This window comes from Poecile atricapillus, chromosome 4 (genome assembly GCF_030490865.1).
Source record: "Poecile atricapillus isolate bPoeAtr1 chromosome 4, bPoeAtr1.hap1, whole genome shotgun sequence".
Lineage (NCBI taxonomy): Eukaryota > Metazoa > Chordata > Aves > Passeriformes > Paridae > Poecile > Poecile atricapillus.
In genome coordinates this window covers 1854868-1879144 of record NC_081252.1, presented here as the reverse complement: position 1 = coordinate 1879144, position 24277 = coordinate 1854868, and the positions used below count along the sequence as shown (strand labels likewise).

General features: G+C 60.4%; 3 protein-coding genes and 1 long non-coding RNA gene across 4 annotated transcripts; 2 read left to right on the top strand and 2 right to left on the bottom strand.

The window, feature by feature from the left end:
* The first annotated feature begins 410 nt into the window (after positions 1-410).
* On the top strand, positions 411-8043 carry FGF5 (fibroblast growth factor 5). Its single transcript, XM_058837035.1, has 3 exons — positions 411-684; positions 2897-3000; positions 6007-8043. The coding sequence occupies exons 1-3, from the start codon at positions 411-413 to the stop codon at positions 6340-6342; spliced, it is 714 nt and encodes a 237-aa protein (XP_058693018.1). The 3' UTR covers positions 6343-8043.
* A 4221-nt stretch (positions 8044-12264) lies between these two features.
* Positions 12265-13115, bottom strand: LOC131578408 (uncharacterized). Its single transcript, XR_009277482.1, has 3 exons — positions 12931-13115; positions 12684-12794; positions 12265-12401 (listed from the first exon to the last, which is right to left on the bottom strand). It is a non-coding gene; the product is annotated as an uncharacterized LOC131578408 (long non-coding RNA).
* A 31-nt stretch (positions 13116-13146) lies between these two features.
* On the top strand, positions 13147-13940 carry LOC131578640 (uncharacterized). The gene is made up of 2 exons (XM_058837620.1): positions 13147-13612; positions 13804-13940. The coding sequence occupies exons 1-2, from the start codon at positions 13147-13149 to the stop codon at positions 13938-13940; spliced, it is 603 nt and encodes a 200-aa protein (XP_058693603.1).
* Positions 13941-18433: 4493 nt separating this feature from the next.
* On the bottom strand, positions 18434-23005 carry LOC131578406 (extracellular matrix organizing protein FRAS1-like). Its single transcript, XM_058837037.1, has 8 exons — positions 22575-23005; positions 21271-22130; positions 20567-20674; positions 20241-20400; positions 19795-19911; positions 19576-19701; positions 19038-19243; positions 18434-18733 (listed from the first exon to the last, which is right to left on the bottom strand). The coding sequence occupies exons 4-8, from the start codon at positions 20387-20389 to the stop codon at positions 18705-18707; spliced, it is 627 nt and encodes a 208-aa protein (XP_058693020.1). The 5' UTR covers positions 20390-20400; positions 20567-20674; positions 21271-22130; positions 22575-23005; the 3' UTR covers positions 18434-18704.
* Between the last annotated feature and the right edge of the window lie 1272 nt (positions 23006-24277).

Below are 24277 nucleotides of genomic sequence, written 5' to 3'. Positions count from 1 at the left end.
AGGGAGGGAGAGCAGCGGCTTTGCGGTTCGGGGGCTTGCCCCGAGCCCCCTGCCCGAGGCTGGGCTGGGCGTGCAGCTGCCGTGTCACCCCCCGAACCCCAGGCGGGGGGCTGCAATCCGAGCCTGTCCCCAGGGTCCCGCAGCCCCCTGGCCTCGTCCCGGCGAAGAGGACAAGTTAATTCCCAGATAGATGCGCCCCGAGCCCCGCATCTGCCGCGGGGGGGGGGGGGGGGAGGGGGGGGGCGAGGGGGGAAGGGGGCCGTGGGGCCGGGCACAGGTGCGGGGCCGCCACCCGGTTATAAATAGCGGGGAGGGGCGGCCCGGCTCCCCCCGTGCTCGGTCCCCCCCTCCAGGGCTCGGAGCGGAGCGGGATGCGGCGCCCTCCCTCCCTCCTCCCGCCCGCCGGCAGCATGAGCCCGTCCTTCCTCCTCCTCCTCCTCCTCCTCGCCCTGCCCGCCCGCGCCCGGCGAGAGCTGCTGCCCGGCGGGGCTCAGCGGGCCCGCAACGCCCCCGCGTCTTCCTCCTCCTCTTCCTCCTCCCCGGCAGCGGCGGGGCCGAGCCGCTTCCCGCGGAGCCGCCCGGATCGGCGGCGGGGCCGGCTCTACTGCCGGGTGGGCATCGGCTTCCACCTCCAGTTGCACCCCGACGGCCGCGTGGACGGAGCCCACGACGCGAGTCCGCTCAGTGAGTGGGGCCCGGGAGGGCTGGGGGGCTGCCGCGCCAGGGCCGGGCTCCCGGGGCTCAGCATCCCCATCCCTGTGCTCTTCCCACCCACCGGGGGCTGGCAGAGCCCCGGGCTGAGCTGCAGCCCTGGCGGCCCTGGGAAAGAAGGGGCGTTTGGGGTGCCGGGGGGAGGGCTGTGCTCTGCGGGCTCCGTGGGAGCTGCCTGCCTGCCTTCCCCTGGAAGTGCCACCTGGGGGTTCGCCCGGCCCCAGCAAGTGAGTCTCCGGGGATGGTGTGAGAGCGTGAGGTCTGCACTCCCACCACAGCCCTTGCCAGGCACCTGGGAGAGAAGATGCTGCCCCTTTTCGGTCCTTTCCCTCTGGGACTTTTCCATCCCTCTCTCTGTGTTCTCGTTCTCCCAGCACAGCGATAGGATATATTCAGTTTAAAAATAGGACTGAGGCTGACGTTCCCCTGAGAGAAAGCTGTGCTAACTCATGGCTTATCCTCTGGTCGGAGTTGCCATGATATCCTGCTAGAGGGAATGAAATGGCAGGTGGGGATGAAAAATCTCTCGAGGAGCCCGAGGGCTCGGGCCCGAGGTGACCCCAGCAGCGAGCGTGGCTCAGCTGTTGGGAGCGTTCACGGAGCAGCCGCCGCATCTGCCGGGGACCAAAGAATTTGGGGCCCAGACCGTGGTGCTGCCCCAGGAGGGAGGACAACCCCTGGGCAGGAATGCTGAGAGCCCAGGAGCTCCGCTCGGGCCTTCACGGGCGCGGCAGGCGCAGTGGCCTGGAGGGGTTCAGAGGATGGGGAGCGAAGTGGGGCACCCACACCGCGGCTGTTTTGGGAGACGCGGGTTTGGAAGGGCTGGCAGAAGTTTGGTGCTACAGCTGTCCTGCAGAGACCTGAATTATGTGCAGTTCCTTCCTCCTTGACCTGAGATATCCCCCCCGGAAAGGCCACAGCGACAGCAGCCCCGCTCGTCGGAGCAGAGCCAGTCCTGGCTGGGGACGCGATGCTGGGGGGGGTTGTGCTGGGCTGTTGCCGTGAGGAGGCCCTCAGGAGGAAGAAGCTGGCTTTTGGCAGGGAAACCCCCGCTTTGGTCCCTGGGAAACGGGGTTTGACCCCGGGCAACCCCCCGGTAACCAGGAGCATGCCTGCCACAGCAGCAGAGCCCCACCCGTGAGAGGCAGGAGGTTTTGGGGTGCCCCAGGTGTGTGACAAGGTGCTTGCCTGGCTGCGGTGGGGCTGCAGGGGCGGGGCAGCCTGTAACCCTCCCCAAGGTGCCCCCCAGGCCCTGGGTGCTGGCACTTGGGTGCCTCAGGGGGATGTGCTTCCTCCTTAAAATAAACATGGGAAGTGGTGATCTGATACCCAGCCTTGGGGGATTTAGCGTGGCTTCGTGTTGGCTCCCGGCATGTTAATCCCACAGCCCTTTGGGGGCCGGCAGAGATGCTCTGCGGGCTCTTTCCTCTGGGGCCGGGGCCACCGAGCCGCTGGGGCTGCCCTGGGCAGCGGTGCGGGTTCCCCAGGGTGCGGGGGGTCCGCTGGGGACCTGGTGCTGCCCCCGAGCTGGGGGTCTCGGGGGGACCCCCGGCCCCAGGTGCCCCTTGGGGAGGTGCCGTGTCGGTGCTGCGGCTGAGGGACGCTCGGAGCTCGCAGTTGTTCTGTCAGATGAGTTGCAGGTCCTGCGTGCCCCAGCAGGGGCCTGAACCCCCCTGACGCTCGGGAAGCTCCCGTTTTCTCCATGGCCAGGCTGCGCAGTGCCCCGAGCCCCGCTGCTGAGGGGTGGGAGGGAGCAGCAAGGGTACCCCCAGCGCCAGATGGGCTGCGGGACACCGAATTCCCGAGCTCAGCCTCCGTGGGATGAGCGTGGGTGACTGATCCCAGCAGGCTGGAGTAGGTACAGGGGACTTTTCCCACCCTTGGGAACGGTTTCCCCAGGGGTTCACTTGTTCTACCACAGCCCAGCCAGGAATTGTGCCCCAAAATGGAACTTTTTTTAAAAAAAAAAACAGCCCAAGCCACCACCCTGTGTCCGTCCCAGAGCGGATGGAGACTGCTCTGTGAGGCAGAGGGATGGAGCAGGAGCTGGGTGGAGCCAGGCAGCTGAGGAGCAGGGACGTGGGAGAGGAAATGCAAACCTGTCAGACTGAGTTGTATTTATTTTTTCTCTGTCGCACCGATGTGAAAAGAACTGTGATTTATTTTGGGATTTCTGTCATCCTAGGTATTTTGGAAATATTTGCTGTGTCTCAGGGGATTGTAGGAATACGAGGAGTTTTCAGCAACAAATTTTTAGCGATGTCAAAAAAAGGAAAACTCCATGCAAGTGTAAGTAAACCCCCCCCTTATCAGTACGTGTTGTTTATTAAAGGCTTTGTGACACCCGCACGTGTCGGCACAGGGACAGTCCCAGGCAGGGCCGTGGCACGATGTCCCCCCCGGGCTGGCACCGGCACGGACACAGGGGGGCCGGGTGGAGCTGAAGCCCCCCCAAGCCCAAGCCCACCTTCCCGCTTGGTGCGTCGGAGCGTGCAGAGCGCTCCTTTCTGCGTGTTGGCATCAGCAGAGCTGCTCTTGGAGCACGGCTGGGTTATTTTTAGCCGCTCCTGCAGCAGATCCCGCAGAAGGGTTTAGCCAAATGTCTCCCGGCGAGCAGCACGCGTGGCGCCGGCAGCCCCGGGGCTCGGGCTGGCCTCGCCCTTGGGGACCCGGAACCCTGGAGGGGCTGGGGCAGGTGAGCTCCAGACCGCGCAGGTAGAGTGGAACAGCCCTGGTGACTCCTCTGCAGGATATTCTCCTGAAGGCTGAGGTTTCCTGCAGGTCTCATTATGCTTTTTCCAGCCTCCTGTGTTGAATGAATCCTCAAGTTGTTTTCGCTCGCTTCTTTCAGCCTCGGGATGTTGCTTCTCTGTTTGCTGTTAGTTCCAGGGATCATTTAAACAAACACAGGGAACGCCTGTGCTTACCCAAGGTGCCTTTGCAAGGGCATTTTTAAGGCAGCCCCTTGTCCCTGAAGGGGGTTCCCAGAGAAGCCCGGTCAGGGCTGGCGGCTGGGGAGAGGGAAAAGGCGGCTGCCCACCCCAAAACTGCCGGAGCGGATGGCAGGGACTTGCTGGCGCTGCCCCGAGGTCACAGATCGCTTCCAGGGAGGTTTGTGAACTCGCCTCTCTCTCCCTTAGATCTTTTGGGAGCGCTGCTCCTGAAGCCTATTGATGCTTAAAGGGTGGGCACGTGCTTGCTGGTTTTAAGGAATTAAGTAGGAGCATGATTGGGGTCCATGGGAAAAGGGGAATGGCTCCACGGGGGAAAACAGAGGAGGTGAGAGCAGAGGGAGAGGGCAGGAGGATAGGGAAAGGACGGAGAGGAGAGGGAAGCAGGCAGAGCGGGATTGCCGGACCCTCCAGAGCCTTCCCTTCTGGCGTACAATGGGCCTCTTATCTAAGCTGAAGCCTTGATTTATGCCCTGGCACAGGCAGAAATTAAATCAAGCCTCGTTGGTGCGCGGTTAATTGTTGACACACAAAGGGCAGGGCCGGAGAGGGACCTCAGCCAGGAGGGTCAGGGCAGGGGTGAGGACACACGATGCCCCGCTCGGGTGAAAGCTGCAAATTTGTAGAAACTTGACCCAAATGTCTAAAGATTGCTGGACTAAACAATGCCAATAATGCAAACCCGGCATCTGCTGCTCTTTCCTGCGCTGGCAGGATTGAAGTCATTTCATGGCCTAATGAGTTCCGAGCAGTACAAAGCACGTCCTGTGCCCATCACTCAGGGCAGCGCTTTGATATGGGAGTCAGGCCGGGGGCTTCGCGCTGAACCACAGACAAAAGTCACTCCTGCAGGAATTTGGGCTCCTTCAGAACTTGCTCTCGGGCTCAGCTCCATCCCGGCTCCATGCTTTACCGACGCTCTCCTCCTCTTGCTTTTCTTCTTTTTTTTTTTTTTTTTTTTTTTTTTTTTTTTTATGTCAGCTTAATTAAATTACCGAGTGGTTCATTTTTAGAGGCACCAGCTTCAGAAAATGACAGTTATCCCGGCAATTATCAGTTGCGTGCACAGATGGCTTTTTCCTCGTTGATAAATCCTCGCTCTCCTGTTTGTCCATTTTTAGCACGGAGAGGGTGGGAGGGGTTTTGTGCCAGTCCAGCACAGACCCCTGTGGGACAGATTTGCCCAGGTAATTCTGCTTTTCCAGGAGTTGCCGCAAAGCCACGTTCCTCGCTGGGGCAAATCTCTGCTCAACCGGAAATTGAAATTTAATTGACCTCAGGACTGCTCTCAGTGATTGTCTGTGGAGCTCTGCAGAGAAAATCCGGTGCCAGCCATGTGCTGTGGCTGCCCCTGCCTGCCCTATGCAGGGAAAAAATGTTTTTTTTCAGGCTGGAGAAGTGCAGTGATGAGCTGAGAGGCCGGGACGCGGGGAAGCCTGATGGGATCATGGTGAGGCAGCTGTTGATGCACTTCCCAGGGCAGGGCAGGGGCTTCCCTCCTCACCTGGGGCATCCTGCCTGAGCACTGCTGGGCTTCAGGGAGCACCAGGAGTCAGGAAAACCTTGCTGGGGCAGGTGAAGGCCTGTGCACGGGGTGGGGGCAGCGGGGACGGCGTATGGGAGACAGGGAGAGCAAAAACCATTTGGGGAGGTGATGTCCCTTGGAAGCAACAAGATTGATGAGGACCTAATTCCAAGTGCTGTGAGGCACAAAATGTGCGTGGCAGGCTGTGGGCTCAGTCACTTGTGCTGTAAGGCTTGACTCCTTTGGTTAAATTTGGGCTTTCAAGCAATTTTCTTGTGGTTACAAAGCCCTGCCGGGGTTTGGGTCCTGCTCTCGGTCGCCTATTTCGGAGCTGGAGGGCTCAGCAGCTCCTCTGTGTCAGTGGTTTGGAGGTGCTGCCGTGAAATCGAGCTGGGGAAGCTTTTAGGGCACCGGGTACCGTGCCCATCACCAGGTTCGAGTGTGGCAGAGGGTTCGGGAAGGGCTGCTGGAAGCTGTAGCCAGGGGTCCCGGGGCTGTGGGCACACAGGTGGGGTGCTAGGCTCTGCTCTTGTGTTTTGGAGTGCTTTTTTTTGGAGAGAAAGGGCAGTGCTGGGGCAAGAAGGGCACTACTGGTTCAGCCTAAGCCTTTTTATCCCCTGAAAATCCCAAACCTGGGTGGCAAGCAGCTAGCCAAGTACCTGCTGGGGGTTTTCCCAACAGTCGAGTACCTGGCACCCTCGGTGTCGGTGCCCCGCGTTTCCAGCCGCTCCTTAGGGCCTGGTTTTGGGGGACAGCAAGCCTTGGGGTTGGGGGACAGGTAGCACCTGGCCCTCGCCAGCAGTGTCTCTGTCCCCGCAGGCTCGCTTCACTGTGGACTGCCATTTCCGAGAGCGCTTCCAGGAGAACAGCTACAACACCTACGCCTCGGCCGTGCACCGCAGCCCCCGCTCGGGCCGCCAGTGGTACGTGGCCCTCAACAAGCGGGGCAAAGCCAAGCGGGGCTGCAGCCCCCGAGCCCGGCCCCAGCACGTCTCCACGCATTTCCTGCCCCGCTTCTGGCAGCCGCAGCCCCCCGAGCTCGCCTTCACCGTCGCTCTCCCCGAGAAGAAGCCCCCGCCGCCCAAGCCCGCCCCGTCCCCGCCTCGGAAGAACCCCGGCCCCGTCAAGTACCGGCTGAAATTCCGCTTTGGGTAGCGCCGGGGATGCCGCAGGCACCGGGGATGCCGCAGGGACCGGGGAGCTTTCGGGGGTGACCCCGCGGGAGCCCCGTGTCCCCTCTGCACATGGACACGGGGCAGCTCCCAGGCGGCCGTGCCGGGCTCGAGGTTTTCTCTCGCCCCGGGCAAGCTGGGCGGTCCCCGGAGGCGTCGGCTGGGATGAGCAGCTCGGGATTGCCCAAGGGAATTGCTGCGGTGAGCTGGAGGCGCTGGAAGGACCGACCTCGGGTTGGTGCTCTGTTGTTCGAAGTAGGACGGTACGTCTATAGCAAACATATTTTCTTACCTTATTTTCACTAGTGACTCCTTTGACAATCATTTTCATACGAGAGAGAAGTTCAGAGGCAAGCGCTTTTGTTTTTCTTGCATCTCCTTCTTGCTGCACTTTTTTCCTCCGACCATACCTCAGGCACCGTATATCCAGGTCTGTCCCTTTCCCTTCTCTCAGGGGCCGGCTCTTCCCTTCCACAAATAAAACAGAGAGAGACCAAGCCCTGCAAATTCAGTCGCCTTATCTGTGGCGTGAGGTGATCTTCAGACTCTTTGTTGGCAATAATAGCCGTGTGTGTACATGTTTTGTGAGGGTCGCAGGCTCGGGGAGGAGGGTGCCTGTTTGCCGCCCGCTCCTGGCCGTCTCTCCCGTTCTTCCCTGGACAGCTGCAGGAGCGAGGCTCTTCCTGTCCATCCAAGTATGGATTCGATGCCTGCTTTGAAATACCTCTGCCCTGGTGCCGGGGCATTCCCGCTCCCTGGAGGAGTCCCTCCACAGGTATCATCCCCACAGGACAGGGATGCCTGTGGCCCCCAGCTGCCCACCGGTTTCGTCCAACAGTTTTTGCTGCTGATTTATTTTATCACTCTCAGCACGTTTGCAGAGGCAGGGAGCAAGGTTTTTATTTGGCAGTGAGCGTGGCGATGTGGCAATAAATGCTGTTTGTCCCTCCGGGAGTGTTTTCCCGCCCAGGTTGAATTGATGCTGAATTGTTTCTCTGTCGTGGTGTGACCTGTGGAGTAGTCGTGCACGTGGAGTTTGTGATGGGTGTTCAGCTCTGTCGCTGTACGTACAGGCACTGGTAGCACTGAACCTCACCCGTGAAGCCTTAATAGGAGCCCAGGTGGGCCCAGGTGGGCAGAACCCCTCAGGACCTGAGCCCTGCCAGCGTCCAGCTGCAATAATTCACCTCCTCTCCGCATCCGATTGTGGCACAAGTGGCTGTTTCCATTGGAACTGTGGTTCTTTGCCTTTGCCATCCTTCTGGCAGCCCCTGGCCAGACACGTGCTCCGTGGACGGGGATGGACGGGGACGCTGGAATAAAATAGTTGTGTTTCATTTTATTACCTGATTCTGTGATCTCTTGACTCGTCCGTGCCCTCTTCTCCTCCCCAAAGGAGAAAACGAGCGCTGTGAAACGGGCTGCTCCAGGTGTGCCTGTGGGGTTGGTTCCTGTGGGTGATGGGGTGGAGCTGAAGGGATGTGTGCCCCAAACTGAGCCCTGGGGTGTCCTGTGCTCCCGGCACTTCCAGCCAGGCTGGCTGTGAGTGACAAACCCCAGGTGCTGGCAGTGAGGCACAGGTGGATGTAACCGGTCAGTGCTCAGTTCACCACGGTGAGACAATGCAATCAGAACCTGGACAGCTGCTGCCCCAGCCCGGGTAGGGGTGTGGAGCTCCCCGGGCAGGCAAAGGAGGAGCGAATGTGTTGCCACTGCATCCCTTCAAAGGAAAAAAGGTACTGATTTCATCTTTCCTTACAGCAAACTCTTATTGGGGTGGGAGGGATGGAAGTGATGTTTTGCTGTTGCAGTAATCATTAAAACATTGTCATGCTACTGAAACAAAGAGCTCTGTGACAGGGAGAGCAGGGTCAGGGAATGCAGCAGACACCCCCTGGTCCTGTTGGACACCCTTCTGTAAGGGAATTCACTGGGCTTGCTTAGCAGCAGGGGGGGACTAAGGGCCTGAGGACGTGGCAATTTTATTTTCTTTTAATTTAAAAATTAAATTAATTTTTTGTGGGCGTTTTTTCTGTTTTTCTGTTGTCCTTTTCAACCACCTCAGAGGTACCGCTGTGGTGCTGGAGAAAAAGCCAGAAACCAAAGAAGCTCAAGAGGATTCCCAAGTTCCTTTCCAGAAAATTGCTGCCTTCGGAGGAGGTGTAAATCCACGTGGAGCTGTGGAAGGGGATGCAGGGAGTGCAGCAGAGTGCAGTGGGCTCTGTCCCCCTGCTCCCTGGTTTGGGAGAGATTCGTTGACTTTCTGAGAGGAAAAAAAGCCTTCCCATCCTTTTTCACCCTCCAGTCTCCCCTGCCGGGGGCGTGTGTCTTGTTCCATGTCCCTCAAAAGGATTTGTGTGTGTCCTGCACCACCAAACGCTTGGAAGGAGCATCCTTTAGCAGGAGAGGGAGGAAGAGGATTTTGTACGGAGCTGGTGCGTTCGGGCAGGTGAGGAAAGAAAAAAACAAGTGGCGGCTCCCCAGAGGTAAAGGCATTCCTCCGCCCTCCTGGCCGAGGCACGGCCCCAAATGTGTGAAGTGTTTGGCAGCACTTCAGGCTCTGGGGGGCTGACGGGGCTGCCTCAAATGAAGGCCGAGCGTCCGTGTCACTGCGGCTGCTGTCCCAAGGGTGTGGTGGTTTTTGGGGGAGCGTGTTACAAAGTGAACTGTCCTTCACACGGGATTTTTTAGTGTGGGTGTTGTTGCTGCGTGTCCCCGCTCCTTTGTGCGGGATGTTGAACTTGTCTCCAAGAAGACTTGGAGCTTTGTATGGATGCACTCCCCAAAAGCCTCTGGCAAGGGCGGTTCAGGCAGAGCTCGTGCAATTTTTGGCTTTAGGCTTTTATTTTCAGCTCTGCCTTCTCGCACTTCTCGGAGCGTGTGCTTGCTGTGAAAACCGAGTCTGCCTCGGGAATTCTGGGCTTTGCAGTCACAAATTACCCTATCTCGTAGGTTCCCTCTGATTTTTTTGTTCTTGCCCTTTCTCCACTCTGTTTCCCTGGTGTGTACGTCTTCAAGCACTTCCTTGTGTGCTTTTCTGGCCTCTTGAGGAAAATAAATTAACAACTGCCATAAATAGTAGTTTGGGGGGGACCTTGCTACGAGGAGCAAATGAAAAAAAATGAAAATGAAAAACATTTTTATAGCACTTACTTTGTCAGCAGAGTTGGTGAACGGTAGAGCCACTGAGCAGCTTCCTTGTCCTATGGAATTTTTTCCTTTTTTTTTTTTTGTGTAGTGAGATGATTATGGGATAATTTAATAGCACGTGTCAAACATCTTTAGTAGCATTTGTGGGAACACATGTGCTGCCTAGCTCAGCTATTGCAATACCTCATGTGCTATCCTGTTTCAAGCTCCTAGTTAAGACAAAAGCTCTTTTTATTTAATGCAGTTTTTTTATAATATACATAAACAACGCAACCAAGCCCCTGAACCCTCCGTGGATGCTGGGAATGCTTCCACAGGCAGGCACTCACGATTCCGGAGGAAAAGATCTAGGTGACTGCATCCCTTGGGGGATTTCCTTTATCTTTTAACACTGGGTCAGATTCCTCTCAGCCCTGGGCAGGAGAACCTCTGTTGTAGGATGGAATCAGGGCTGTGTTTAATCTGTTCAGTGCTGTCAGCCCCACACACGAGCTGCAGCGGTGTCTCTGTTGGGCGGGAGGGTTTGCTGGCATTGCGCTCATCCCTGGGAGTACCTTTGTGCTCCACAGCAGCGCTGGGGACACTCTGGGCCTGTCAGCTCCAGCCTTTGATGGGCAAAGTCACCGAAACAAAACACAGCAGTGAAGTTTGTCCAAGAGCCCACCTGCCAGCCTGTGCTTCGTGCTGTGTGTTTGCACTGCTGGGAATCACTGCCCCCTTCCGAGCTCAGCCCCACACATCCCAAAGCCTCTCCCAGCAGTATTTTATCCTTTACCTCCCTTCCTGTTAATTCGTTCTCCAAACTGCTACGAGTATTTCTCTAATTTTTCACGGAGACAAGCACATGGCACAGACAGGAGCTGCCTGTGGAGCAGGGAGTGCTGTGCCCTTGCTGTCTCTTTTTCCTACAGCAGGGACAAACACACTCTGCCAAGTACAATTTCCCGCTGCTTTTACCTAGGACAGCCCTTCCTGGGAGCCGGGGAACGACAGACACTGATTTCTGAGGCACTCCCACTGGCCTGGCAGCCCCGAAACCATGAGGAATAATCAGTTTTTTCCCAGCGGTGTTGGGAGCGCTCCGGGCCGTGCTGGCGGTGCTCTGGCGTTTCCCCGGGCTGTCTCTGGGCCCCGGTTCTCCGCCACCGCTGCAGCGGGCACTGCGCATGCGCACTGGCAACGGCGCCGCCGAGCGGTCACGCGGCCGCTGAGGGCGGGGCGGAGCCGGCAGCGTCACGTGGTGCGGGAGGGCGGGGCGGTGCCCCGGTGAGGCGCATGCGCGGTGGTGTCGTCATTCGGTTTGGCGCATGCGTTGGTACTCGGTGCTCCGCTCCTGAGGCGGCCGCGCCGGTTCCGCCCGGGTGGGGCCCCGGGGCGCGGAGCTGCGGTGCCCGGGAGCAGCGTGGGAGTAGCGAAGGCGGGCCTCGGCTGCGGTCGCGGCCGTCGAGACGATGGAGGAGCCGCGCGGTTGCGCTGAAGGTGAGCGGGGCCCGGGGAGAGCCCTGGGGAGGGGGACGGCGCTGCGGGCCCGACTCCGGAGCGGGCAGCGGGGGCTTGGCTGGAGGCGTGCGGCAGCGCAGGCTGTCCCAGCTCGGGCACAGAACCGGGGCGGGGCTCGCAGGGCCGCCCGGCAGAGCGCTTCCCGGGAAAGCGGCGCTGGAGTCTGTGCCAGCCCGGCCCCGCGGCCAGGGCAGCCCGAGGAGCGGTGTGGGGGCGCAGGGAGGCTGCGGCCGGGGCTGCGGAGTGCGCTGCGTGCTCCGGGCAGGGCACTGCAGGGCACGGCTTGTCCCCTGTAAATACAAAGGTCGAGAAGTGCTGGTTCACTTTCTGGTGCTCCCGGCCTCCTCCCGCCCCTCATTCCCTGGCCGGCTGGGACACGCAGAGGAAACACTGAAGGAACCTTCCTGGCAGTGAGTGGGAGTCGCTGAGGGCTCCGTCCAGCTCTGGGCACAAAAGCTCGCCCTAACCTCGGCACCCGCTGTGGCTTTGGGCTCTCAACACCCCCGCTGTAGGAAACACAACGCTGCAGCCAGGAGCAGGTGTGGACACTCGATGAAACACTTGCCACAGACCAAAGGAACCCTCAGGACTGGTGCCTCCCTGCAAACAGGCATTGAGCACAGGGTAAATAATTGCAGCTGCTGGGTAAATGCAGGAAATCAGCATTATTGTAGAGTTTTGTGCTGCCCACAGCAGTTTACCTGTGTTGTTCCATTGCCAGGAATGAGCCATCGAGCTCTGTCCTATGCACATTCCAAGGGCTGGTGTTTAAAGCAGCGCTGGCATAAAAAGTGGACTTGCATTTGTGTAGGAATTTCATTGCTGGCACTGGGAAAGGGTTGGGGGTGTTGTGGGTTTCATCAGCGTGATACTTTGTGCAGACCCTGTAGGTGCTGCAGGTGCTGTCCTGCTCCCAGTCCAAGCAGGTTCTGCTTCCGTGTCCTCCCTGTGTCTGTGCCCAGCCAGCAGCCCGGAGACACAACAGGCGCCCACAGCACCCCAAACACAGGATTGTTTCCCGAGGGGAAGCGTGGATTCCAAGGTGTGAGAGAGATTTGTATTTCCAGCGTGGATCAACTCCAAACCTCCCCGGCCACGGCGCATCCGACTGCAATAATTAATTTATGTCCCTCCCCGCCCTGTCCCAGCCCAGCCGGCCGCGCTCTCCCCGGCACATCGCTGTCAAGTGCTTGTGTATAGGAGTGAGAACTGCAGATATTTATTAAATATGGGGTTCTTGACAGTGTTTCATGTACTAAATATTTACACTGAGCGCAGGTGACTCTTCCTTTTGCCAAGATCAAATCAGGAGGTGGAATTAGATGCTGTGTCATATGGATGGAATGGAAATTGAAGCTGCTCAACTGCTGTAGAGAAATTGTTGGTCTTATTCTTTAAAAAAGCATAATATTAAATGTTGAATTAAATAAAAAGGTTTTTTATCACAGATCCCTCTCGTTTCTCAGTGGGAAGGAGTTTCATGTGCAACTGCTGCTGTCCTGTAACCAGTCCCCAGGACCAGGCCACTGAATGCTGTGGGGGGACTGGGGCCCCAAAGACAATTCTGGAAACATCCTGGGGGCACCGTGGGCTCCCTCGGGGGCGATGAGGGGGGCCCTGGGCAGAGGTTTCAGGGGGGCACCTGGCCCAGGAGCGAGTGACAATAAAACAAACCTTCCACATCCCGAGGCTTTCCCTGCTTTGACTCACGTGGCAGCATCTGGTTTGGGCATTTTAAAGTTTCCTCTTTTTTAGCCTTTCTGTCCCAGGCAGGACCTTCCCCGACTGGGAATAAAGGTGAAATATTTTGAGGTGATTTAAAAAAACAAAAGCTTTGCCATGGGAGAGTGTGAGTCGCAGGGAAATTGAGGGAGAGGAAGGGGAGGATCAGGTCACAGCTGTCAGATGAGCTGCCCCTTACCGGCGGCAGGGAAAGAGTCGCTGGTTGAAATTCCCCAAGTGCCAAGGCACGAAGGGCAGGAAAGGCTGAAGGAAGAGCTGGGACCAGCCCGAGCTCGGCTCGGCCAGGGGCAGCTCCTGGGCCAGGAGTGCTCGTGGGGCCGCCCACGGACGGGCACACGGACAGACGGACAGACAGAGAGACAGACAGACAGGCGGCAGCTCTGGCGCCCAGACCATGGGAGGCACCGGGCAAACAGCGCTGCCGCCGTTCTCCCGGACCCGGCAGAGCCCCGGCTCCCCGCAGCGGGGCCGGGAGCGTATCCGGATCCCCGGCGGGTTCCCGGGCCCGCCACGGCAGCAGCCGGAGAGGGAGACGCGGGTGCCCAGCGCGGCTCGGGGCTGGCGGAGCGGGGGAACCGGGCCGGGAGCGCTCCGGGGCTGCGGGACCGGCCCTGCCCAGGCGGGGGCGCCGCGTCCGCACCGGGACCCACAGCGCTCCCGCAGCCGGAACCGCCCTCCCGCGGCGATGCCGAGCCCGCTACCGATCCCGATCCCGGTACTGATCCCGGTACCGATCCGGATCCCGGGCCCGATCCGCCCGACCCGGGAGAGGCAGCACCGCCCGGGACCCCAGGGCGGACACCGGCAGGACCCGAACCCCCCATCCCAGCTCCGGTTGCGGGCTCCGTCACCCGCTTTCGGTCAGCCCCGTCCCGGCATCGCGGCAGGAGCGGGAGTCGAGTCCCGGCGAGGGAGTGCCCCGTCCCCAGCCTTGTCTCAGCCCCAATCCGGCCATGCTCCGCCACCCCCGAGGCCCGTCACTCGGGGCCGGCCGGGGGAGAGGCGGCACCGCTCCGCCGGCGGACACCGGCAGGACTCTGCCCCGCTGCAGACCCCGTCCCGAGCCGCAGCCCCGCCGCAGCGCGCAGGGCTCGGAGCGGAGCCCGCCGGGAGCAGCCCCCGGGCCGGGGCTCGCCCAACGCCGAGCGAGAGTCGCGGGCCAGCGGCGCGGGGGGCGGGGCCGCATGAGGAGCGGGGCCACGGGGCACAGCCCGAGCGCACCTGGGAACTGCCGGGGGTCCCGGGCGGCGCCGCCTCTCCCCCATCGGGCGGATCGAGGCGGCACCGGGTCCGGGATCGGTCTCGGGTCCGGGGTCGGTCTCGGGTCCGGGGTCGGTCTCGGGTCCGGGGTCGGTACCGGGCCCGGGATGGCGGCGGCGGTTCCCGCTGCGGACGCGGAGCCCCCGTGTGGGCCCGGGACCCCGCAGGGCGCCCTCTGGCGGACACGGAGTGCCCGCTGCGAGCGCGGCGCCCCCCGGCGGCCCCGGGACAGCGGCACGAGGGGGGCGGGGCCAGCGCAGGTGTGAGGGGCGGGGGCACGGAGCGCGTGCGCAGCTCGGGACAGCAGAGCGCGTGCGCGGCGCGGGGCCGCCTCAGGTGTGCGGGGCGGGGCCGGCACAGGTGCGAGGGGCTCCAGAGCGGCTGCGCGGGGCGGGATCGAGGGCATTTAAACCCCGGAAGGGCGGCGGCCGCCATTTTCTCCCCAGAGGCGGGAGGAGCCGGCTGTCGCCGCTCTGGTGAGGCGCTTCTCTCTCCTCTCTGCTTTTAGCTCTCTTTTCTGCTTTTCTCTCTCCTTTCTCTGCTTCTCTTTCTCCTTTCTCTGGTTCTCTCTCTCCTTTCTCTGCTTCTGTCCCCTCTCTGCTTCTGTCCCTTCTCTGTTTCTGTCCCCTCTCTGCTTTTATCTCTCCTCTGCTTTTCGGTCCTTTCTGCTTCTCTCTGTTTCTCTCTCCTCTCCGTTTCTCTCTCCCGTCTCCTTCTCTCCCCTCTCTGTTCTTGTTCCCGTCTCCCCCTCTCACCGCCGCTCCTCTCTCCCCTCACCTCCCCGCCCGCCCCCTCCTCCCCAACCTGACCCCCGCCTCTGTTCCTCCTCTGTTTCTTCCTCCCGCTCCCTCCTCACCCGGCCCAACCTGGCTCTGCCCTCCGTTCTCCTTCTGTCACCGCTCCCTTCCCCTGCTCTTTCTTTTTCCCCTCCGCCGTCCCTGCCCCGGCCGCCCCGGCCTCTCCCTGTCTCCCCTCCGCCCCTGTTTATCCGTGTCCCCCTTCTCCCCTCCTTGGCGGCGCTATCGCCCCTCTGTCTCTGCCGCCCCTTCCTTCTCTGTCCCTTGTCCCTTTCTCTCTTCCCCCGCAGCCGCGGGGCTCGGGGCGCCGGATAATAAAGCCCAGAGGGCCGGAGCCGGCGCCCCCGGCGGGAATCCCCTCACGGGGCCGGAGCCCGCGGTGCGGGTCCCCCCACGCACAACACCGCCCCACACTGCCGGGTGTCCCCACATCACACTGGGGGCTGAGGGGGGGCCGGGGCTGGGAGGGGGGCTCAGGGTGGGCCCCTCCTCCGGAGGGGTCCTGGGGTGGCTTAGCGAGGGTTGGGGGGCTGCGGGGGGGTTTGGGAAGGGCCCCCTCGTTAGGAGGGGGTCCCGGGGGGGGGGTGGGTCAGGGAGGGCCCCCTCCGGAGGAGGGGTCCCGGGGAGGGGCGGGGCCCCCTCCGGAGGGGGGGGGGCCCGGGGTGGGAGGGGCTGGGGGGGTTCAGCCCCCCTAAACCCCTCCCACCCCGGGACCTCCCCTCTGGGCGGGGCCCGGCCCGGCCCCTCCCCAGGACCCCTCTTCCGGACAGGGGCCCTGGGGGGGGGGGGGGGGGGGGGGGGCAGCAGCTGGGGTCACGTCACTCTGCACCGTAATCGCACATTTGTGTCAAACGACCGCACTCCCCCTCCTATTCCCCCCCTTCCGCGGGCCCCTGTCCGGTGGAGGGGTCCTGGGGAGGGGCCGGGCCGGGCCCCGCCCGGAGGGGAGGTCCCGGGGTGGGAGGGGTTTAGGGGGGCTGAACCCCCCAGCCCCTCCCACCCCGGGCCCCCCCCTCCGGAGGGGGCCCCGCCCCCCGCCCCTCCCCGGGACCCCTCCTCCGGAGGGGGCCCTCCCTAACCCACCCCCCACCCGGGACTCCCTCCTAACGAGGGGGCCCTTCCCAAATCCCCCATCCCAAACCCCCCCGCAGCCCCCCAACCCTCGCTAAGCCACCCCAGGACCCCTCCGGAGGAGGGAGCCCACCCTGAGCCCCCCTCCCAGCCCCGGCCCCCCTCAGCCCCCAGTGTGATGTGGGGACACCCGGCAGTGTGGGGCGGTGTTGTGCGTGGGGGGACCCGCACCGCGGGCTCCGGCCCCGTGAGGGGATTCCCGCCGGGGGCGCCGGCTCCGGCCCTCTGGCTTTATTATCCGGCGCCCCGAGCCCCGCGGCTGCGGGGGAAGAGAGAAAGGGACAAGGGACAGAGAAGGAGGGGGCGGCAGAGACAGAGGGGCGATAGCGCCGCCAAGGAGGGGAGAAGGGGGACACGGATAAACAGGGGCGGAGGGAGACAGGGAGAGGCCGGGGCGGCCGGGGCAGGGACGGCGGAGGGGAGAAAGAAGGAGCAGGGGAAGGGAGCGGGGACAGAAGGAGAACGGAGGGCAGAGCCAGGTTGGGCGGGGTGAGGAGGGAGCGGGAGGGAGAGACAGAGGAGGAACAGAGGCGGGGGTCAGGTTGGGGAGGAGGGGGCAGGCGGGGAGGTGAGGGGAGAGAGGAGCGGGCGGTGAGAGGGGGGAGACGGAGGACAAGAGCAGAGAGGGGAGAGAAGGAGACAGGGGAGAGAGAAATAGAGAAGAGACAGAAGCAGAGAGGAGAGATAAAAGCAGAAAGGAGAGATAAAAGCAGAGAGGAGAGAGAAGCGCCTCACCGGAGCGGCAGCAACCGGCTCCTGCCGCCACTGGGGAGAAAATGGCGGCCGCCGCCCTTCCGGGGTTTAAATGCCCTCGATCCCGCCCCGCGCAGCCGCTCTGGAGCCCCTCGCACCTGTGCCGGCCCCGCCCCGCACACCTGAGGCGGCCCCGCGCCGCGCACGCGCTCTGCTGTCCCGAGCTGCGCACGCGCTCCGTGCCCCCGCCCCTCACACCTGCGCTGGCCCCGCCCCCCTCGTGCCGCTGTCCCGGGGCCGCCGGGGGGCGCCGCGCTCGCAGCGGGCGCTCCGTGTCCGCCAGAGGGCGCCCTGCGGGGTCCCGGGCCCACACGGGGGCTCCGAGTCCGCAGCGGGAACCGCCGCCGCCATCCCGGGCCCGGTACCGACCCCGGACCCGAGACCGACCCCGGACCCGGTGCCGCCTCGATCCGCCCGATGGGGGAGAGGCGGCGCCGCCCGGGACCCCCGGCAGTTCCCAGGTGCGCTCGGGCTGTGCCCCGTGGCCCCGCTCCTCATGCGGCCCCGCCCCCCGTGCCGCTGGCCCGCGACTCTCGCTCGGCGCTGGGCGAGCCCCGGCCCGGGGGCTGCTCCCGGCGGGCTCCGCTCCGAGCCCTGGGCGCTGCGGCGGGGGCCGCGGCTCGGGACGGGGTCTGCAGCGGGGCAGAGTCCTGCCGGTGTCCGCCGGCGGAGCGGTGCCGCCTCTCCCCCGGCCGGCCCCGAGTGACGGGCCTCGGGGGTGGCGGAGCATGGCCGGATTGGGGCTGAGACAAGGGTGGGGACGGGGCACTCCCTCGCCGGGACTCGACTCCCGCTCCTGCCGCGATGCCGGGACAGGGCTGACCGAAAGCGGGTGACGGAGCCCGCAACCGGAACTGGGATGGGGGGTTCGGGTCCTGCCGGTGTCCGCCCTGGGGTCCCGGGCGGTGCCGCCTCTCCCCCGTGGGGTGGATCGGGATCAGTACCGGGATCGGTACCGGGATCGCCGCGGGAGGGCGGTTCCGGCTGCGGGAGCGCTGCGGGTCCCGGTGCGGACGCAGCGCCCCGGCCTGGGCAGGGCCGGTCCCGCAGCCCCGGAGCGCTCCCGGCCCGGCCCCCCTGCTCCGCCAGCCCCAAGGCCGCGGCGGGGCCCGAGCCGCGCTGGGCACCCGCGTCTCCGTCCTTCCCTGCCCCGGCCCAGCAGCTCCGTGCGGCTCCGGCCCGCCGCGCCCCAGGGGAATGAGGGGGACCGGCGGGGCGGCGCAAGAAGGGACACCCCGATCACAGCGGGTGATTTTAGCTTTACTCTCTTCCGGAGGACAAAGAGGAACCCGGCTGCTCCTCGGCTGGCTCAGAGGTCCCACCTGCCAGGGGTGGCAGATGGCTTCCCCACCCTGCCCAGTTAAGCCTGGGAGAGCTGGAGCAGCACGGAGGGAGGGCAGCGGTGCAGTTGCTAAGACGGGAGCAGGGGGAATTGACAGCTGCCCCTCCTCACTGAAAAAATACCCGTATGACTTGCAAGCGCACCTGCTTCCCTTCCCTGCCCTGGCCCTGGCAGAGGCCACCGCGTCCCTTGGTGGATGAAGGTTCCTGACGGTGCAGCAGCGGCCGCCCGCCGCCTTCGGGGCGCCCCTGGGGCAGCTCCACCTCGGTGTTCAAGGGGAGCTCCTCGGGAGCATGGACCACCCCGTGAGGTGTCCTGCCTTTGCAATGGCATTAATTCATTCAGGAACACGAATAATGTGTTTTTAAAGAGCTTTCTCATGAGTGCCTCAGGGAAAAAAAAAATGAAATTACGGGACTAACATCCTAATCTTCATTTCTTGTCTCAGAGGTGAATTCTGAAGGCCCAGAGTCTACAATTCACCAAGTGTTTGGGAGGTCCTGGACAGAGAAGTCCATTTTGGGCTACCAAAAGCACTGGGTACTACATACCTTGTAGAGAGCATCCACCTTGAGAGTAAATCCATCAACTCCGGGCATGCTGCTCACCGAGTGGAACTCGGACAGCTGGGAAGCAAAGCGGGCGTCAAAAGGCACATCGTGGAAATACTTATCCCTCACTTCTGGCTGGTTTCGGCCCTGGAAAGTCAGAGAAGTGTCGTGAGGGATGCTGTCTGCTTTCCCAAGGGAGGCTGGAAGCCAGAGCCCCACCAAACCCCTGTGCCAGGGATCTAGTCCGAATGCCCCATCTCCACACCTACACGTGGGCACCGATTCAGGAACACACTCAAAGGGTGGGGAAAAACCGATCTGGTGTTCACAGCTTGCAGCAGCAGCAGCAGCAGCACAAAACATCCCCCACGGGCTCCCTTCCTCATCCCTTTGCAGCCACCACCTGCTGGCTGCCAGAGCAAACGGGAAGAAGCCGGAGCAGAGCACTCACCAGCAGGAGGAATCGGTGTTTCAGGTACTTGTTGGGCTGGATGCAGCCGTACTGGGGCCCCTCGTTGTAGACAGTACCCGTGGGGTTGAAGAAGGGCACGTAGCCACCCCTGCCTGTGCACAGGTTGACCTTCTCCAGCTGCAGCTTGTAAGCGGCGTTGAGGTTTTGTTCCGGGTGCCAGAGCACGCGCCCGTACAGGATCTGACCTGGGGAGGTTGGGACAAAGAGGGGCAGCTGAAATTTCCCAAGCAGGAAAACGCTGCTAGAGCCAAGTGTCCGTGTTCAGAAGGGTTTGGGTTGTTTGGGAAGGGCTCGGTGTGTGGGAGCGACAAAACGCGGTGCCAGAGCACGCTGTTCTTTCACAGGGCTGTAAGATGTCAATTATTGCTGTAGAAGAGGCAAAGCTACATGTGGGTTTTGCCCTTTCCTCTCCAGGGAATGGAAGCTGTGAAAGCAGAAACGCTGGGCACAGGCAGAAGAGGAGAGGTAAATCCTACCCTTGGAAAAAGCCCTCTTGTAATCCATTTCTGCCAGAGACCTTTCAGATTTGGTGGGGTCCATTAGAAAAACCTTCTCGTCGTTACAGATCTGAAACTCTGTGTTCAGGGAGTAAACAACTGGAACTGGGTGGCTTGTCTGCTGGAAGGTGATCAGGATCAAAAACCTGCAATTGGGACAAGGAAGGAAACAAAGGGGAGATGAGGTCTGGACAGGAGTGCACCCCAAAGGGGCCGAGCCTGCCCTCCTGCCCTCTTACCGCTCCGGAGCGTGAGCCGTGCAGGGCAGGGGCTTGGCTCCAGGCTCTGCCCACAGCTGCGTGGGCTGCACCGTGCAGGGGATCAGGAACATGGTGTATTCTCCAGAGTAATCCTTCCTGGGAACAGACAGGAGACCCTGCAGCCACCAAGCAGAGCTCAAAGCTCTTCACCCAGGGCAGCACCTCTCCCTTGCCCCAGCAATGTCATCCGGCAGTCCCCGAGGGACAAGTGTGACTCTGGGATCAGTCTATCCACAGGCTTCACCGCTGGAAAAATTCCTTTCCAAGAGGCTGAGCTGATTTTTCTCTCAGTACAGCAGTGCTCCAGCTCTGACCAAGCTCCTGAGCATTCCGTGCTATTGCTGGTGTGGCTGCTGGAGGGGTGCCAGGGAGAACGTGGTGCTGTGGGGGAAGCTGCTGGAGGGGACTGCACCCCCAGCCCTCACCTGTTGTAGGAGCTGGTTGCTCTCCAGAGCTGGTAGGGAGAATCAAAAGTCTGAGCACTCCACAGCAGCTGCAGGTCAAATTCGATGCCTCCCAGGTGCTCTGGAGTTCTCAAAGAGGACCTGACCTCTGGCAGGCTGTGGTGCTCCATGACAAACAGCGCTGGGGGAGGACAAGGAGGTGACGGGAGGCAGAGCGCGGAGAGGCCCCACCTCGCAGGGCCAGAGGGGCTCCCGGCAGGGACAGGGACTTGTTCCGCTGCCTGTGCCGTCAGAGCAGAGCTCTGTGTGACCCTGCTCTGTGTCCCTGCCAGGATCACTGCCCTCACCTCTGAACTTGGCCTGCGTCTTGAACTCGATGACCAGCCGTCCGTCCTCGCGGGTGTAGATGGGGATTATCTGCAGGCGGGCCAAGAGCACGCTGTCCGTCTGGATCCCTGCAAGGACAGCGCCACTGGGAGCCCACACAGCACCCTCGCTCTCCTCTGCTGGGCTCTGCCAGCCCCAGAAGCGTTTGGGACACCTCCACAAGGCAGGGTTCAGTTGGGATCACCCTCCAGTGAGCCAGCTGCATGCTCCCTCTGCCAGCCATCGGCTGCCTAAGCCTCCCGCAAGCACAGAGGAAGGCAATATTCCGAGTTCCCCACTCCCTCAGGACTCTGGGGGCAGTGCAGGAGCTAAGGGGAAAACATGAAGGAACCACTTCTTCCATAGCCATTGGAGAACACAGTCAAAATTATAAAAGAGAGCCCAGCTGAGAACGTTTTGTATTTCCAGTATGGCCCTACATTAAAAAAACCCCAATATTTTCCTGGCACTCTGAAGATTTAGAGAATAAAATAAATGGAAAATGAATGAAATGGAAAATAAATGAAATAAATGCACACAGCACTGTTTTCTTCCAGGTGAGGGGCGGGGGAAAAGCCACGCTCCACCTGTGCAGGGCAGAGCAGCAGCTCCACACAACGCAGAGCTGTGCCTGAGAACTGAGAGAGATCTGGGATACCTGGAGAGCTCTGGATGGGCCTCTCACCTGGAAGTCAGCGGTGACAGAGCCCCCACAGACATCAATTAACTCAGTCATGTCGTAATAAGCGTCGAAGGTCCAGATGCAGCTCTTGAGGCTGAGGTGCTGGTACAGCTGGATGCTCTTGGGCTCCCTCACCGCAGGGTCCAGCTGGTAGGGGCGGTCGTAGCCCGGGCCCAGCACGAAGCTGTCCTGGGTCACCTCGTCCAGGAACCCTGCCTCTGAGAGAGAGAAGTCAGGACACTGATCCCTCCCCATTTGAAACAGCCCCAGGCCAAGAATGGAGGCTTTGCTTCACTCTTGAATCAACGGGAGCTCCTCTCCCTTCATTATCCTGGGGGTCAAACTGGACATACTCAGGTCTTCACAGGGGAAAATCTTACAGGAATGGCATCCTAAAAAATCAAACCTAGGGACCTGCTGATTCAAGGCTGAAGTGAACCTTTAAGAAATGAGGAACAGGTTGAGTATGGAATTATCAGAGCGCAGCACAACTCACTGCCTGTTGGGGAGGGTGAAACAGGGAAACCTTATGAATGTGATTGTTTGGCAGAAGATTGTGAAGAAAGAAGGCTAGAATCAAAGTAGAAATGAAAGTCTGCTTTGAGTCATAAGATACAGAGTACTGGTTACTATATGACCAAAGAACAATAGCCTAGCCAGCTAAAGGAGAATCCTGCTGATAAAACAATGTCCTTCTGCTGACAGAAATCCCAAAGGTTAAGAAGCAAGGAAAGAACTTGTAAAGCTTGTAGAGCCTCAAATGCAACACTGTACGTAAAATCTTTAGTGGGTGTATGTCGCCCTGAAAACTCTGCTTCTGAGCTTGCTGACACGGTTTTCTAAAGACTTTCCCAGGACAGTAACTGTAAACATAGATATGTGTACATTCTTTCTGTTACACGTCTTGTGACGGGCATCTCTCATGGCCAGTGCAGTGAGAATGTGTTATCCTGACCCGCTCCCGCCCCCCGAAAATTACTGACTCCAGCGTCTGCGGTCCCGCCCCTCCCTGCCCCACCTCCCCCCCAGCCCCCGTGACTTCGCGGTCTGTTCCTGTGACCCCAAACCCCACGGCGGATCCTGGGGCGCCCCCTCCCCTTCCCCATCCTCATCCCTCTCCCGTCTCCAACGTGGCAACCGGCGAGCTCCCCGCCCCGTGTTCCGCACCTCCCCCCAGCCTCGCCCCGGTGTCGCAATCCCCGCGCTGCCCGCCCCCGGCTCTGCCCTCGCGGCCCCCGTTCCCTCTGTCCCCACAGGCGTCCCTTCCTTCCCGCCCGCTCAGACCGCGCGGCCCCCGTTACTCCTACCCCAGTTCCGGCACGCTCCGCTCCTCTATACCCGCTCCGTGCCGCCCGCGCCGCCTCGGCGCCCCGCGGGCTCCGCTTTCCCGGCAGTTCTGCAGTCGCCGGTCCCGCCGCCGCCGCCGTCCAGCGACGCCGTCCCCAGCGGTGCGGCGCGGGCCCATTCGGAACTCGCGCTGCCTCACACCGCGCCCCCATGCTGCCCTGCGGCGCTGACGTCATCCGCGCATGCGCAGTCACCGCTTCTATCGCTGCTGTAGCACGAACAGTGACAGTTCAAACAAAAGAACTTAGAAAGACTTGGAGAGAAAGTGATCTACCAGAGACAGTTCAACAAAAAACAAACGAAATCCCGTTATTTGCATGAATGCATGTTGTTTTCACCCTTTTGCTCTAATTTTTGTAGTAAAATTTTACCTGTAAATCAGCCCAAGATAAATGCCCGGGTTGCCTTAGCCGAAGGCTGCAAGCTTTGATATCATCTGTTTGTCTGATCATACTGTTCCCATTCATAAACAGCTGCAAAATTTAAAAGATTTAGCCAACCAAACTCATATTGATAATTCTAAAGTGAATCAATCTGACCTTCAAAAGTTAGAGAAGCTAGACAATTTGTTTAAAAGTTTAAGTTTTGTGCCTTGGCTAAGAGAACTCTGTAAAATAAGCTTAATTGTTTTAGTAAGTGTTAATTGTAGTCTTAGCAGCAGTACCTGTTATACTTCAGTGTGTGCAAAAACTAACAAATAAGACAGTTTCTAGTCCAACAATGTCCTTCTGCTGGTAGAAAGCCCAAAGGTCAAGAAGCAAGGAAAGAACTTGTAAAGCTTGTAGAGCCTCAAATGCAACACTGTATGTAAAATCTTTAGTGGGTTGTATCTCCTAGTGATTGGTTACTGGGAATTAGAATATTCACTATAGAAAAAGATATACTGGGTTGTGACAAGAACTTCGCTCTCTTAGCTATTAACCTCTCTCTTACCCCTCTCTCTTATCTTTTAGCAGGTTTGGGGCCTGGAGTATCCCAGCTTCATAATTGTTTGCCACAGTTTAGCTCCTGGCAGAGGAAGAGAGTCTGTTCTTGGCTGTTGGCTGTCGGTGTCACCCGCTGTTGGTGTCCCCAGCCCCCTTGGCCATCCCCCTGCCAGGGGTGGGAGCTGTGCGGAGCCGGGGCTGCGTCACCTTTGGAGAAGCTGCTGCTGTATTGTGAAATCTGCAGAGCTGCTGAGGCCCAAGGAGTGCTTTGAGGGTTTGAAAAAGCACAGCAGGGAGCAGAGAAATCGGCTCCAGTAGGCTGAGGACCGTGCCCTGTAATTTACAGAACACTTAATCTGGCAGTGAACCAAACCTGTGGCAATGATTCTAAGTAAGAGTTGTATTATTTTTTTCCTCGAGGTAACTTGGAAGCCTGGGACAAGAGCTGAACAATAATTGCTTCTCAGCCTGCCAGAGAAGCAGCAGATTGTGCTGGAAGAATATCCACAAAGTACCGATGATGATGTACAGTTTTAAAATTAATCTGGAAAGGAAGCCACCTTGTTTGGAAGGAAAACCTCAGGTGGAACATGTGAGAAACATTGTTTGATGCGAGATTTTTTTGAAAGAGAGAAATATGTTAATGTTAGGGTTTTTTTACATAAGTGAAGCATCTGAAAACACACCAGGAAGGCTATGAGGGGTTAGCAGGGAGCTGAGGGCACACTTGGGATCGC